The sequence below is a fragment of the Carcharodon carcharias genome, chromosome 18 (assembly GCF_017639515.1).
Source record: "Carcharodon carcharias isolate sCarCar2 chromosome 18, sCarCar2.pri, whole genome shotgun sequence".
Lineage (NCBI taxonomy): Eukaryota > Metazoa > Chordata > Chondrichthyes > Lamniformes > Lamnidae > Carcharodon > Carcharodon carcharias.
This window is the reverse complement of record NC_054484.1, coordinates 93,552,288-93,568,719: the sequence shown is the minus strand read 5'-3', so window position 1 is coordinate 93,568,719 and position 16,432 is coordinate 93,552,288. Positions and strand designations below refer to the sequence as shown.

Below are 16,432 nucleotides of genomic sequence, written 5' to 3'. Positions count from 1 at the left end.
GGCACCAGTTATCCAGCTTTGAAATAAGTGTGAGGAGCCCAGCCAAGGTTTCCTTCTAGGCCTGGTTGAGAATATCCTCCAGCATCTGCAGGTCAAATTATTTGAAATTCCTTCAAACGAGTGATCTATTTGAGAAATGAGGAACAGAATACATTGGCAATGTTCTAGTGTGTAAGAGTTTAGATTTTTGGATCCAACTTGTTGGTTACTGACCAACCAGACATTATTTTAAAATAATGTTTGAATAACTGTTTCATTGACTGTTTATCAAACAAAGCAGTTATACAATCTGGGGAGTGGGAGCTCAATGAAATCTGCTCTCCGTCGTTGATGAGTTTGTCAGAGTTTCCCTTTTTCTTGTGTGCATCTTATGGTTCTGTATGTGATTGTTGCTGTGCTTCTTCTGATTGTTTATTTACCTTATCCAACTGTTTGTTTAGTACTTATCTCTTGGCACATTCTTCCTCTAGTTGTTCTAGCTTAACCATTACAAAACTGCTGGAAGTGAGTAATGCCACAGCCTAAATTGAAATTGCACCCTGCCAGTAAGTGATAAAATACATGATTCTTGGCAGGGTATGTTAATGGATAAATTACCCAGAATTTTGATTTTCATTCAATTTCTCCTCCATCCAAGGCCTTTATTCAACTTCATTTCAATCCTACAGCTAGTACACTCACCACTTTTAATGCAGTCATTAGACCAGAACTGAAAATTAATCATAAATGTGTTGAGTTTCAGTATCTCAGGAAATTATGGTACCAAAAGGTGTCTGTCAACACACAGTTTAAGGAAAGTATATATTTTATTGATCATTCTATGTCTAAGGGTGCACACCCAACCAGATAGTCCTTTTTCCCGTGGTAACAAAATCCTGGAAAATGTGACTACCTAAATGGCATGTTTAATATCTTCAATTATATTATTTCTTACATAACAGAGTGCCACTAGGAAAAGTAAGATGACTCATGGGTCTGTAGGCAATAGTATTCCCAATGATAACTGCAAGAGAGCTTTATAAACTTATAAACATATTTTGTGAAGAATCTCTGTTCTTGATCCAGTTTCTTAAAGTGCTGATACTGTGCTTCCATCTAGTTTCAGCCCTGAACTATAAAAGAGTTCCATATATGATTTTCTGTGTGACGTTAACAATGAATTGTATTTAGAAGTTGAACACATTTTTGAATATCTGACGTGAGCAGCTCTGATAACCCAGTGAGTAAAGGTGAAACATGGTATACAGTGAGTCAATTCAGGCCTGTGGAAATGAGGTTCAATTACCAATTGGTACTGAGTGTTGAATTTATCAATCAATCAGTTTACTAATTAAAAGGTCAATTCAATCATATAGGTTTGGACACTAAAGATAAATTAGACTATTGGTTTAATAAATATTGACAAAAAGTTCAAAGAAGTCTATATACTTAAAAGTAGAATAACATTGGAGACCATGAACTACAGCCTGTACAGGCTAGTTTTCAGTGCTGAATAGTGATGAAACTCTAAACGTGGTTCATAACTACACAACTATAAGGTTGATGACTTATTCTGAACCCATTAATTCTGCAATAACATCAAAATACTGCAGCTGCTGGTGATCTGAAATTAAAAACAAAATGCTGGAAAAAAACTCAGCAGGCCTGGCAGCATCTGGGGAGAGAGAAACACAGTTAATGTTTTAAGTCCAATTGAACCTTGGAATTGAGGAGAGGTAGAAATGTGATGGGCTTTATGCTGTTGAAAAAGGTGGGTGGGGGGACATCAAGTGGAACAGAAGGGAAAGTCAGGGATAGGTTAGAGAGCAGGGAGATTAAATACCACAGAAGTCATGGATCAAAAGACAAAAGGAGTGGTAATGATCGTAGTACAGAAACAAAACATTGGTCCAGAGTAGGTGTTAATAGCAGAATTCTGAGATGACTGTCATGTGATTCTTATGAGGCATATGCTATTTTACAGACAGGTAACAACCTTGTATCACGTATACTTAATGGAATGTAGGTGGCCCTGTTTCATTTTACCAGAAGAAAAGATAACCTTATATGATTGTTACTATCCATCCTTGTTATGGCACAACCGATGATAAATGCTGAGCTGCTCAAATCCTAAAGGGAAACTTGAAACAACCGCCACAACTGTTTTGCAATTTGTATGTATTTCGAGATGCTTGCCTTGAATTCAGTAGTAATAAGACCACCGAGTCTTATAGGTTTCTTAGAAAACTAAATTAAACCTTTATTAACAGAAGAAATGATTTTAAACACATATATAGATCTACAAATTACTACTATGAGAACTTCTACATCCCCAAATTAATCTAATTCCCAGTTACACCTCAGTAAAACAACATAGATTTAAACAGACCCAAGCAAAGCATACACCCTGGACAGTCGAATTCAATGTGAGTTTTCTCAGCTTCAGTTCCTTGTAGACAGCAGCTTGAGGTTTCAATGCTGGAGGCTTTTCACACTTGTGTTTGCATGTTAAATTGCCTTTTCTCTTACACACAACTTTATCTCCTTTATACGGATTTCCCCTTCAAATGCAAATTCCCATTGTTTCACTATGTCTTTGGACTTTACCTCTCTAAAAATAGAAAATCTATCATAGCACCAATTTTACCAGTAATCTTTGAGAAAAATAAACACACTGTTTCTTAACTTCTCCTGGCTAGGTGAAACATTTCACCCCCTCTTGAATTCAAGCTAGTCGAGTTTATTTAAAAATGCAGATGTTCCCTTCACACCTCACATTCTAAAACTCCACCCATGTTTACCTACTTAACATTTCAAATTTAGCTTATCTTCTGATACATCAAAGCCTTCAGACCAGCTGCCTTTAATTCAATTAAGCCTCACGCATGCACACACAGATACAACACACACACACACACACACAGACACAGACGTCACTATTACTCAATGATAAATTCCAATAACATTATGAAAATTATTATATCTTCCTGACAATCCTTTCTCAGGATATTAGTAATCTAGCCCAGAAATGCAGTCTGTAGACTAGGCCATAGTTCTTTATACACATCTTCTGATGAATTATAGATTTCAGTTTAATTTGACCTAAACTCGGGCATGACCACTTCCTGTCTTGCTGGCCCTGCAGAATCAATTTATGTAATCTGAAACTCTGTTGCCCTCTATCTTAGAATAAATTCTCATAATACACAGATATGAATAATAACTTGCGTATTAAGCTATTTTTGCTCAATGTGCAACAGGTTTTCAATGCCTTCTGAATCAAGGCACTGTACATTTGCAGTTCCTACACCTTTCCCCTTTATTCTAGTCCTTTGTGCTAATTAGTCTGTGATGCTCTTTACTTAAACCAAGCTGTTAATTTATTCTATGGTACACTGTGTTACACTGAGTTCGCTGATCTCAGCAGGAGCACTAGTTTGGATGCTACAAATGGCCTAGGTAGCCTTGGGTGGGTTGGGGTTGGGGGATTGTTTGGGGTCAATTCCTGATCAATATCCAGTAACCTCAGCTAGAAAATAAGTTCAAACAAGGTTGGACTTGCCCTTTACAGTCAGGCAGCCTGCCAACGTCCATTTGAGAAATGTACCAGAAGGTTGCCATTGCATATGGAATTGGTCCCCAGTGAGCGCCTTCACCACCAGGAGTGAAGTTGGAATCATAGACGTTAAATAAAGAGAATCATCCTAACCTATTAGTGGGGCCTGTAGTTTAACCTCTTAATTAACCAAGTTTAACATGCTTGTTTCCTGGTTATTTTGGATGTGAGCTGTGCACTTCTCGTGGGCAACTAGGGATGGGCAATAAATGCTGGCCCAGCCAGTAACACCCACATCCTGTGAATGAATAAATAAAAAGGTCAGCTTTGTTTTTGTGTTCAGCTTCCCTATTATATCTGTTCGCTTCTCATTTCAAATGGAATTTGGGCACAATTTTTTTCATCACTAAATAAGTAAATGTGCCCATTGTTATCAATTAGTAAGAAGGAATTCTTGTATGATAATTAAGAATTATTTAATCTATTTGATTGGTATTTTGTGCTAACCTCAGCAATGTAGGAATGCAAAATATCTGAAAATCAATCTTCATATTGTACTAAACATTGCTTATATCAGTTTAGAATTTGCCAAAAGTTCACTCCTCTGTGGTTATGGTTTCAGTGATATGTAGAGGATGCCAGTGAAAATACCAACCTACAAACAATAACAGACCAGCAAAGACCTCCTGGTCCATTCAGTCTGCCCCACAGAATTGCAACACCTTGTGGAACACAAGACACACACAACTGCCCCACCTGAAATCATGTAATCGCTTGGCAGAGGTGAAAAATCAGATCAAAACTCAGACTACCAGAAGGGGGGGGAAGAATCTGAAAATTCTAACCCATCAAGCAGATCGAAACTAGTCCAGAAAATTACTCTGATGCTGAATTCTCTAAAGTACCTACCTTTTGCAAGAGGTGATGTCCATCCCAAGCAAAAACAGATGTAGCTCTCTCTCTCTCTCAAAGGAATTGAACAAGTCTGTTCCAGAGGTTCACAATTGTCTCAGAAAAGAACCACCTTCTAAGATCTAACCTAGATTTGTCCTTATACAACTTATTTAATTGGAACAAACTGTCAACTTGAATGCAGTCTATTCTTTTCACAATCTTATAAACCTTAATCAGATCATCCCTAAGTTTATGCTTTTAATAAAGTGTAGAGTCCTAACTAAGATGTTCTATATTGGGAATTAGCCTGGTGGCCCTCGTCTGCACAGTCCCCAAATCCTCAATATCACTGACCAAATGAGGGGACCAAAACCGGTTGCGGTATGCCAACTGAGGCCTGACCAAGGTCTTGTACAAAGGCAAAATAGTGTGCCCCCTCTAACACACAGCTGCCCTCTTAATGCACATTGACATTATTTGCGTTAGCTTTCAATTCACTGTATTACTCTTGTCCCTACTGTTAGGAAATAGAGAGAGTTTAATTAAGTTATTTATGTGCTTTTGAGTGTGTTAGGAATGAGGTATCTCTTTAAATTTTAGTTTTAGCCTTAAGTTAAGTTTAATTTGTATTTCTGTATTTGTGTGTTAAAAGGGGGAGGTTGAGTTTTAGTTCCGCTTTAAAAGAAGCATGCATTTTAATGAAGGCTTTACAACTCTTGAAGGGAAGTTAAAACAAATACAAGGTTAAAATAAAACTGTGCTGTTGCCTAGCAACAGGGGTCCAGAGAGAGAGGGACCCATAGAGACAGAGAAAACTAGAATTGCAGTTTCAGTTCCGTTGAAGCCAGAATTCCAGAGAGGCTGGACAACAGAGAGACAGATAGCAAGTCCCAAGCTAAAGTAAAAACTTGCTGCCAAGAGAAGCTGGACACAGGAGAAGGAACTGCAGGGGCAGGTTCCAGAAGCTAAAGTAGAAAGTCCCAAATCTAGGGAAATGGAACAAGGAAGATCCAAGAGGATAGTCTAGTCAAAGGACAAGGACAATAATCTGGAAAAGGTCCTGTTCTGTAGAAGTGAAAGTGAGGAGCAGAGAAGAAGGCTTCAAGCTTAAAGAGAAGAAAGCTGCAGGATGCAGATTTCAAGCAATATAGGCGTGCGAGAAGCCAGAAGGTCCAAGGAGACAGTTGAAGGTCTGTAACTCTTTACCATGGGCATGTGAAGCAGTGGTGTTTTGTTGGCATGGCTGAGCATTTGAAAGTGAGGGCGTGGAAGGAAGCTTGAATGCACGTGGCGATCCAGGGGAGAGGAACATCGGAAGGAGAGTTCGGAAACCTGGAGGTGGATGCTGCTGGAAGGCGTGTGAGAGAAAGCGTTGTTTGGGAGTAGATTCCAGAGCGAGTTCTTCAAGAGTGGAGATTGGAAGCCCTCATGTGAAATACGGACTGGTTGGCTCATGGTGTGACAAGCGTCTGGGAGGAGTTGAGGCGAGATCCTTGGCATCTGTTTTGGGTGGCATCTGTCACTTGACTTCAGATTGTGGTGTGCCAATTGGTTTACATGGACTGTGTACTTACTGTGAACATTAGAGTATGAGATAGCTTTTGTAACTTGTGTTATCCTTACAAATTTGTATGTATCTGTAAAGGTGTAGTTGTGGGGGAAGGAGTATTGTAATATGTTTTATTCTTTTGTTAAAAGTTCATCAGCTGACTCCTGTGACTCTGTTCAGTACTCTCCACATATCTAAATGAAAAATAAAAGTTAGGATCTATCAAGCTGGGTTCCACCTTTGGATCTGGCTTGTCCAGTAGTAACATCAGTTGGGATCATAACACTACAGAGATGATGTACTTTAATGCCCAGAACTCTTTCTTTCTACATCTTCTTTAATGCATTTCCCTGAAGAATGTTTGAATGTTGAGCATTCACTGTGCCCATATTCATAACACCTCACTTATCTAAGTTAAGTATCGTTTGCCTATGGTGAGCCCAATCTCACAACGCATTAAGATCAACCTGAAACAGATGAGCGTCATCAACAGTCCTGACATTTACACAGATCTAAGTATCACCTACAAATTCACAGATCATACCTACAACTAACTAGGTCATTAATAAAAATAGTAAAGAACAATGGTCCCAAAACTGATCTCTGCAGGACACCACCAGTGTCCACATAGATCCAAATCTAGTTATAACTACTTTATGTTTGCATACTGCCAGCCAGTTCTCAGTTCAGCTCAAGGTATTAATACCAGAGGCTTCAATCTTATAGAGAAGCCTCTTGTGCAGTACTGTTGAAAGCCAAAGGAGACAACATCAACTGGGCTTACCTCATCCATTAATTTCATAACTTCAAAAAACACAATTACATTTTTAAGACGTGACCTTTTTCTGAAACCGTGTTGGGTATTCCTAATATGTCCCTCTCTATTCAAGTAATCATATATTGATAATATATGATTAACAAATAAAAATATTGCCAATTGTAAAATTAACATTAAAAGGAATCTGTAATAATGAATTGAGGTAGGGAGTAGTTTTTGTAGTTCTCCAGTTGGAACTGGAGTATTTTAAGTACAAACCAGTAGCACTGTGTTTTAATTATTAGAAAGACGTATATACAAGTAAAGTGTGTGAACTGAGATTCCTAGTCATGCCAGGAGTTCTATTTGTATATGAATTGGCTATTCCAAATTTTCCTGTAATCATGAAAAAATTTCAAATGCTGGCTAAGACTTTCTGAAGCATGGCCAGGTCTGTTGAGTGAGGATCCTCATTTGCTACTTTAACAATAATGTACATGCTTTTCAGAATATATGTGTTGGTGTTTTGATGTTCGATTCAGAATGTGTTTTGCACAGTAAACTGAAGAAAACAACTTATCTTGTAGATCCCATGGATGTGATTGATGTTGATTGGTCAAGCCTATTGCCCAAGCAGCCCAAAGAGCCCAGGGAGCCTGGAGCTGCTCTGCTAAAATTCACCCCTGGTGCAATCTTGCTACGAGCTGGAATATCCAGGCGCTTGGCTGGTGCAGAATTGTTTGCAAAGGTCAATGAAACTTGCCGAGCCGCCATGAACAACACTAAAGGTATTGGTAATATCATACCACATTATCATTTTTGATGTGCTGCAAACCCATCTGGTGAATAGCGTTACCTGAGTGGCAGAAGACCAGTTATTACATGTATTTGATTAGCATTCCATACTGAGAATGTGTTGACCTTCATGGTCTTGTGGGAAACTACATATTTTATGTTTTCTTTTTAAATATTTCTGCAGTTAAAGTATCTGATTTAATTGTCCCTAAAGATAGTAAATTGTGTTTGATGTGTTTTTGTAGTCATGAGTTAAGAACATAAAAAGGAGCAGAGTAGACCATTTGGCCCCTCAAGCCTGCACCTCCTTTCCGTACGATCATGGTTGACCATCAGCCTTAACTCCACTTTCCTACTCTCTCCCCATACCCCTTGGTTCCCTGAATGACCAAAAATCTGTCTGTCTCAGCCTTAAATATATTCTTCGACAAAGCATCCACAACCCTCAAGGGTTGAGAATTCCAAAGATTCGCAACTCTGAGTGAAGAAATTGAACCAGTTGGCATAATGGTGCAGGACTACGAGCTGTGTATGATATGGGCCCTCATGATGATGCTTTCATGTGCATTTCCAGCATCTGTTTATCCCTGATCCTTCAAGCTAGACTATAATCACCAATGAAGGATACATATTGTTCAAAATATAGCAAAGACCCTTAGGCTGATATTTCATCTTTCTGAAGTAAATCTCAGGCAGACAAATATTACTTGACTAAAAAGTTACGTAAATTGAATGTTACAAAGATGGAACATAAGATGGTTAGGATTTTAGTTTACCTGCAATATCTACTATATAAGGAATTCAGAATCATAGTGTTCGATAGAAAAGATGCCAAAAAATGATTGCTGTATCAAAAAATCAATGTGATGCATTGTATGCTTTCTTGATAAATGAGCTTAAGTCTGCAGTATTGATTATACTTCTTCCATTGGTAGGAGCGTATGGATTAGTCTCTGCACAGGTTCACAATCTATTTCCAAATCAAATAACCCTTCTATTGATCAAATAGACCAGAAAGAGGTCTGAGTAAATTGAATGTACTCTAACCAAAAATGCATCGCTGTGTACTCTTTGCTTTATTTTATTTCTTTCTAACCTCAGTATTGTTAGTTATAAATTAATTATGTTTAGTATTATGGACAGGTTTAGAATTATGGACAGGTGGTGGGCATTAACTAGGGATTCACTTGCGCTTCTATAAATGAGAACAGACTGAAACTGTAGGGGCTGGCTTAGGAGTTATACATTTGTAATGTGTACCTCCATAAATAAAAGTGTATAAAGATTGGCTCCTGTTCTATCTTTCACCTCATAGAGCTCTGGAATAGAACAGTGCCTGTGTGAGGACTTCTGAAACTATGGGATTTAATGGATGGGACTAAGTAGCTCCACATATAAACGAGTAGAATATCCAAATTAAAAGGAATGATCTGGCACAATCTGCACCTCTGACAACCTCAAAATCCTGAAAATAAGATGGAGGAATTGAAAGTGTAAACCTCTTTCTATCAGGACTACAGACAGGGAGAGTGGTGCTAATAAAATGCTCCGCTTAAACATCACTCTCCTGTAATCTGAACACTAGTTTTTGAACATTGTCCTTTTAAGAATTGGTGCTAAATAGAATGTTTTTTGAAGAAAGAACTGGTTTCATATACCACCTTTTCTGTCCTCGGGACATCTCAAAGTGCTTCATGGCAGTTAGTTATGATCTGGAATGCACTGCCTGAAAGGTTGGCAAAAGCAGATTCAATATAACTTTCAAAAGAAAATGGATTAATATTGAAAAGAAGAAATTTGTTGGGCTATGTGGAAAGAGCAGAGGATTGGGACTCATTGCATAGCTCTTTCAAAGTGCTGGCACAGGCATAGTTGCCCACTGATGAACTTCTAAACTGTACAGTTCTATGATTCTAACCTCCAAATGATGAAAGTATGGACTAGGATTCTTCAGCAATAGGGTGAAAGTAAACATTGTTATGGGAGTGGAAGAATTAATCTTGGTAACAAAGCAAGTGCAAAAGAAGCAAGCTGAGCTTGGGTTGAGCATGCTGAAGCTCCTCAACTGGGTGGTTTGTAGAACCAAGGCCAAAGGCATGTAGGTGCAGGTAGACCTGCCAGCTGGCATTCATACAGAGTCATGGAGTTTCCAGCTGGTGTTGATACCAAGTCATGGAGCTTCTAGTTGGTATGCATCCCAAGTCATGGAGCTTCCTGTATTAGCTTTCTGTCTATCCAAATTATTAATTTCCACATGGAGATTGAACAAAGGTGGAATATCAGATTTAAAAACTTAGTATTTCTACCTTTAAGTGTAATCATTCCCCATATACCAAGTGTTGCTGCCCTTAGTCACCTCCCTTCCCAGTTTTGGAATGTTCATAATTATCTGTGTATATACAAGGCAAATATTTTGGTGCATGTTCCTTTTATATGCAGTTCCAGTTCCCTTATTTTTTAATTACATTGGACAGAAAAAGAAACTGGAGATTGCAGCTCTCTACGTACACAGTCTAGAATTGGTGAATTTGTGGCAGTCATTAGAAATGACCACTGTGCAGCTTCCTAGAGGAATCCTAGGACAGATAATCCATGTAGCATGGAACCATGTTCAATAGGAATGCTATTGGAGAGTTAGTACTACAGTTTCATGTTCTGTATCTGGTCTGCACATCCTCAAGCACAGGATCCAGTGAATTTGAGTGTACATCCCTGGTTAGATGTTATTTGTGAAGGGTAAATAACATTCAAAGAATAAAAGGTTATAATGAGGCAATCTAATGTTGATTGTTAATTGCAAGAAAAAATTGAATATACAGCACAGAAACAGACCATTTGGCCCAACCAGTCGATGCCAGCTCCACTTGAGCTTCCCCCCCGTCCTCTCTTATCTAACGCTATCAGCATAACCCTCCATTCCCTTCTTCCTCATGTTTATTTAGCTTCACCTTAAATGTATCTATACCCTTAGCTTCAACTATGCCCTGTAGCAGTAAGTTCCACTTTTTCATTGTTCTCTGGGTAAAGATATTTCTTCTGAATTCCCTATTTGATTTCTTGATGACTATTTTATATTGATAGCCTCTAGTTTTGCTCTAACCCCTACTTGACAACACTCTATCTGTGTCTGCTTTGTCAAAACCTCCCACAACTTTAAATACCTCTGTTAATAAATGATGGTCTATAGTTTTAACTTATTCATCTTTTTCTTGTCCAAGTTTGTATGTTTGTAGTTTTTGTATTGCGTTGAAATGTGTTTATTCACAGTACTTGTAATTTTCTTGAAGATGCAGAAAATCTTTTTGAACATGAGCTTGGAGCCCTCAACATGGCTGCTATGCAGAGAAAAGAAGAGAGAGCAAGTCTGCTGAGTAATCTGGGACCCTGCTGTAAAGCACTTTGCTCTCGTAGGGATCTTGCCATTCGAAAACAGTTAGTAAGAAATGAAAAGGTAAATATTTTTCCATTATTTATCAATAACTGCGTTAGTATGCCAAGCGGAATTTTATGTATGTGGAATAAATTCAAATTTGACTGTGATTAGGTCTGAGTAACTTTCATATAGCTTGAGTCCAGATAAATTCTGAATCTGGTAAACTCTTCCTATTCAATTTGCCATCATAACACAGACTTTGGAATAAATTGTTAATTTTAAAGGCTAATGATAATGTATGCTGTGTGGACATCTAAAAGTATGGCATTAAATGTAGATTAAACAAGTCAAAGTAATTTCATTGGGACCCTTATCATGAAGATAAAGTATGTGGTTGTCATGGGATGCCCTGTGGCTCAGTGTTGTACTGAGTCATAAAGACCAGACAAGCCCCAGGTATGATCCCTGTGCTCCGTTAGCTGGTCTTGGCTTGGTTAGAGTAATTTGGAAAAGCATCGAAGCTTCTTGATCCTGTGCTGAATTAGCTGGCTCAGCTTTGGTAGTCGCAAGCAACGTGGCCCCACAACCTAATAGGAGAAAAACCATCTCTAGGTCCTGACTCCTGACTACCATCCAGTGACCAAGTTGAAGTGTATTTATCTAAATGTCTGGTGAGAAAATAAGAAAAGATAGGCATGTGAAAAGATTGCTCTCCCAGTTGCAGCTCATCACCATACCTCTCATTATAGCAGTCAACTGTATCTTGAAAACAGCCATTGTTTTTCTTCCAGTACTTTGCCTGACAGAGTATTCCCAAAATGTATCATTTTGAGAGTTAAAAATGTTCTTCTTGGTAGTCATTTCAAACTTTTTACTGATTGAATCTATAGATTCAAAAATTCATTGGTCTCCTTTGTGCAGAAAATTCTTTTGGCCCAGCCTTGTGTTGCTGGAATCCTATTTTCCCTGATTTTTCCTGTACTCTTCCTCTCCTGTTTAATTGTCTCTTAAAAATATACTTGATTCTGCTTCAATAGTCGTGGTGTGTTTTTAAGCATTCCTTGTTCTCATAAGCCGTTGCTTGCAAGATAAAATCAGAATCTTCCTCTTCGTCCACCTAGTTCATTAATTCAAGGGTACTGTGCCTGAAGGCAGGTCCTTGGCTGATTGTCTGCTGATGCTTCATCTTGAACTGTTTTCTTGGCACCTTTTGTCTGGGGTAGTTTGCCATTGCTTTTCACACTCAGGGACAAAGTGAGGAGGCAGGTCCCTCGTCTACCTCAGCCAGAATGGGAATCAAGCCCACGCTGTTAGCATTATTCTGAACCACACACTAGCCATCTAACCAAATGAGTTAACTGGCCCCAGCCATCTAGTACCAATCTTGAATTTATAATCTTTTGTTACCCATTTATAGACCAGTTTTTTAAAAAAAAATTACTGTTTACTTTCTCAAACCCTTTGATAATTCTGAACAATTCTATCATTCACTTTCTTTAGCCTTACCCCCTCTTTTCACTTCTGCATGTCATTCCTCAGTGGCATCATCTCCTAAGTAGAAATGTTGATGACACCCAAATTTAGCTGTCTGCCTCTTCTCTTGATCCCATGGCCACCTCTGTTATGGTGGATCCACAACGACATTCAGCTCAACTTTTATTTAATCACTAGGCCCAACTATCTTCAGCAGTTTCACCAATGACCTTCCCACCATCATAAGGTCAGAGTTGGGGATGTTCGCAGATGATTGCATAATGTTCAGCACCATTCAGGACTGCTCAGATGCTGAAGCAGTCCGTGCTCCATATGCAGCAAGACCTGGAAATATTCAGACTTGGGCTGAGAAGTGGCAAGTAACTTTCATGCAACACAAGTGCTAGTCAAGCAAGAGAGAATCTAATCATCGCCCCTTGACATTCAGTGGCATTACCATCACTGAATACCCCACTATCAACATCCTGGGGGTTACCATTGACCAGAAACTGAACTGGACCAGCCATATAAAAACTGTGGCTACAAGAGTAGGTCAGAGGCTAGAAATCGTGCGATAAATAACTCACCACCTGACTCCCCAAAGCCTGTCCACCATCTACAAGGCACAAGTCAGGATTGTGATGGAATACTCTCCACTTGCCTGGATGCGTGCAGCTCCAACAACACTCGAAGTATGACACCATCCAGAACAAAGCAGCCCACTTTACTGGCACCCTACACACCACCTTAAACATTTGCTCCCTCCACCATTGACACAGTGACAGTAGTATGTATCATCTACAAGATGCATTGTAGCAATTCACCAAGACCGCTTTGACACCTTCCAAACCCGACCTCTACAGCCTGAAAGGACAAGGGCAACAGTTGCATGGAAATTCCACACCTGCAAGTTCCCCTCCAAGCCTCACACCACCCTGACTTGGAACTATAATCACTGTTCTTTCACTATCGCTGGGTCAAAATCCTGAAACTCCCTTCCTAACAGCGCTGTTGGTGTTCCTACAGCACATAGACTGCAGTGGCTCAAGAAGGCAGCACACCAGCACCTTCTCAAGGGCAATTAGGGAAGAGCAATACATGCTAGCCTAGCCAGCGATGCGTTCATCCGATGAACAAATTTAAAAAATTCCTCTTGCAGCCCTTCCTTTATCCACCTTCCATAAATTCCAACTTTCTCAAAATACACCTATCTGTCTATGTCCTAGCCCACTATAAGTTCTTTCATAACCGTGTTATCTTGCAGACCCATACCAGCTCCCTGTCCTGGTGCACTAAATCTACAATTCCTGTTTTTGTCTTCAAATCCTTATGTGTTCCACTTCTCCTTTGCAATCTCCTCCAGACTTCCTCTCTCCCACACCATTCAGTATCCAACTCCGGCCACCTATGCATCTTCCTTCAGCAGAACTTTCAAATACCTGATCTCTGCTTTCTGGAACATCTTCTCTAAACTCATCTCCCTCTTAGTTTTTTTCTCCTCATGCAGTCTCCTTTTTTCTTCTTGTTTTCTATCTCCTTATAAAAAAAAAGCCTTAAAATCATTTTTTAACCCACACATTCACTCACCCCTCCAAAGCTGTGCTTGTTATTCTCTGTAAAATGCTTTTGGATGTTTTGTATTTCTAAAGCACTATATAAATGAAAGCTTTTGTTGATTACAAATTGCCTTAACAAATTTTATCCCTGGTCTGCTTTGGCACAATATCACCTGATGTCAGAGACTTGTTTATTTTTGGTCCCTAGAGGAATTGATGTGTTCCTGAAAGCTCCTTATCTTAAATTCCAAACAAACCGCACCATTATTGTAGAAGCCTTCAGTCGCCTAGGTCCGACTGTCAGAATTCATTCATCTTAAAGACCTCTACCACTCCACTTCCATTGTCCTTTCTTTGATCACCCCCACCTTTCCCGACCCCCACAATCCTAAACTCATCTCATCTCATTTGGCTTGACACCTGTATCTTGCCTCCTATCTTTATGAAACATTTTGGTACCATGGTGCCTTTTTCACGTGCCCCTCCTTCTCACTGAACCTTCCAAAAGATTCTATGTACCAATGCCCAATCTAGAAACCAGGTCCTAATTTGTCATAAGTCTGGTGTTGAATTGGCCACTTGAGGGATTTTTATGAGACACCTTTTTTGACAGCAATACATAATAAGAAAATGTTAAGTATTGATCAGTGTTGAGACATTCATTTTGTTGGTTTTGTATTCATCAGGGTACAATCAAACAGATGTATACAAATCAACCAGTGGTGGACAACGATCTTCTAAGATCAAGCCTTCGGTTGTTCAAACGGAAGGCATTGTGTCATGGCCCTGGACAGGAGAAAAGTGATGAGACCAAGATTTCTCGACCAAAGGTTAAACAAGAAGTTTGTGTTACATAAATATTTGGCAAGCATCATGGATTGCTTTTGATTTTGGTGAATCTGTATATAACGAACTGGACCCCACACCTGAACATTGGACGGATACCACTTGCTTATTTACAAGCCTGACTCAGGGCCTGTAATGGTCAAACTTAAAGTTCCAGCTTTCAAGAGTATTTGTTTAGGAGTTCAGATTACCTTGTCAAATACTGTTCTATTCTATGTACTGGACAAGTGAATGTTTCATTTTTGCAGTACAGTTTTGAAGTCTTTAATAAAACCTTGTCAGCTTTGTGCTTTTTTTGTTTAAAAGTGTTGATTCTTGTTTAAAGGTGTGTGCAAAAGCAGGTGATCTATTCAAATTGTAAGCGATCACAATTTAATATCTTACCATTCTGTGTAACGATCATTGATTTTTCAGCCTCAGCGTTGGACACATAGAGAAAGGTGAGCGTTTTGTGTATTCTATCTTTAAACTTAATATTCTGAGTCACACTCTCACTTCTTTTCATCCAGAAACACTTGCAACCTTGAATGAAGGAAACCTCGTCAATTAATAAGTAAACATATTCACTCCATTTAATTTTGCATTAAAGAACCAGACGATACCTTTGATTTTAGAGCAGGTTGGTCCACCAGTTTTAAATTTCTTACAGATATATTGATTATATTGATGTAAGCAACAGGGATTTCCTTCAAACTAAACAAAGCAATTGTGTGACTATTGTGAATGTCTGGTTACACGTAAGTTAAAACACCTCTTTGAATATGGGCAGTTGTGAATTTTTGCAGGCAAAATTCAATGTTCCTATTGTCAGGGTATGAATTTTGTTGGGTTCTGAACTTGCATAAATGCATTAGAATATTTTCATACATCATGTTATTTATATTGTCAAGACCATAGAATAATCGAATGAAAGAACACAGAAGGATGCCATCACCAATTGAAAACATGACTTCAAAGAAATTAAGAGGCTAACGCAGGTCTGTGAAAGTACCACACTCTTGTATCTTCTGGTAACTGATCACACAAAACTTACTTCAGTCATTCGTTGGAGTCAATCTGACACTATACATTACACTATATATTACATTAGCGTGACAAGACAAAACTTACTGAATTTACATCAGTGCTAACAAAGATTTTATTTTGCCAAATTTATAAGACTATTACATTTCTTCAAAAATACATGCAAAGTGTAATTAGCCCATGGCAGACAATTTTCTTATCTCCTATTTATATATTGCACTTCGTATTTTTTATGAACTTTTATGCTTTACATCCTTATTTCATTTTAAATAAATATATTAGTTGATTTAGCCTGTAAAATTGGGTCTCAGTTTAATATTCACCATTCTGAAATAAATGCAATAGACCCTACCGTGATCCACGTTTAACTTTAGTAAACACATTTCTACATGTGTGGTCATCTTCGGATGGAACAGCTGAATAAGGGTAGAGTATTGGAAGTGTACAACTTCTAGAGAATAAACACATAGATCGATTTGTGGGCACTGCCATTGAAAGAAAAATTAGTTCCAGAAAACGCCTGAATTGTGACGATTGGTGGCAATGCTAGGGTGTATTACTCTCACTGATCAGTTTGTTTAAAGGTGAAACCTGACAAATTCAAGGAAAAAAATGTGAAACGCAACAGGAA

The 16,432-nt window shown here is 38.7% G+C and overlaps 1 protein-coding gene across 9 annotated transcripts in view; it reads left to right on the top strand.

Moving 5' to 3' along the window:
• The window catches only part of zc3h13 (zinc finger CCCH-type containing 13), a 98,742-nt gene extending 83,675 nt beyond the window's left edge, over positions 1–15,067 (top strand). For all 9 annotated transcript variants that reach the window (XM_041211270.1, XM_041211264.1, XM_041211267.1 and 6 more), the window contains 3 exons: positions 7,323–7,523; positions 10,818–10,981; positions 14,619–15,067. In XM_041211270.1, coding sequence (XP_041067204.1) covers positions 7,323–7,523; positions 10,818–10,981; positions 14,619–14,789 — 536 coding nt within the window. In that variant the 3' untranslated portion in view covers positions 14,790–15,067. The remainder of the gene's footprint in view (positions 1–7,322; positions 7,524–10,817; positions 10,982–14,618) is intronic.
• The last annotated feature ends 1,365 nt before the right edge of the window (positions 15,068–16,432 follow it).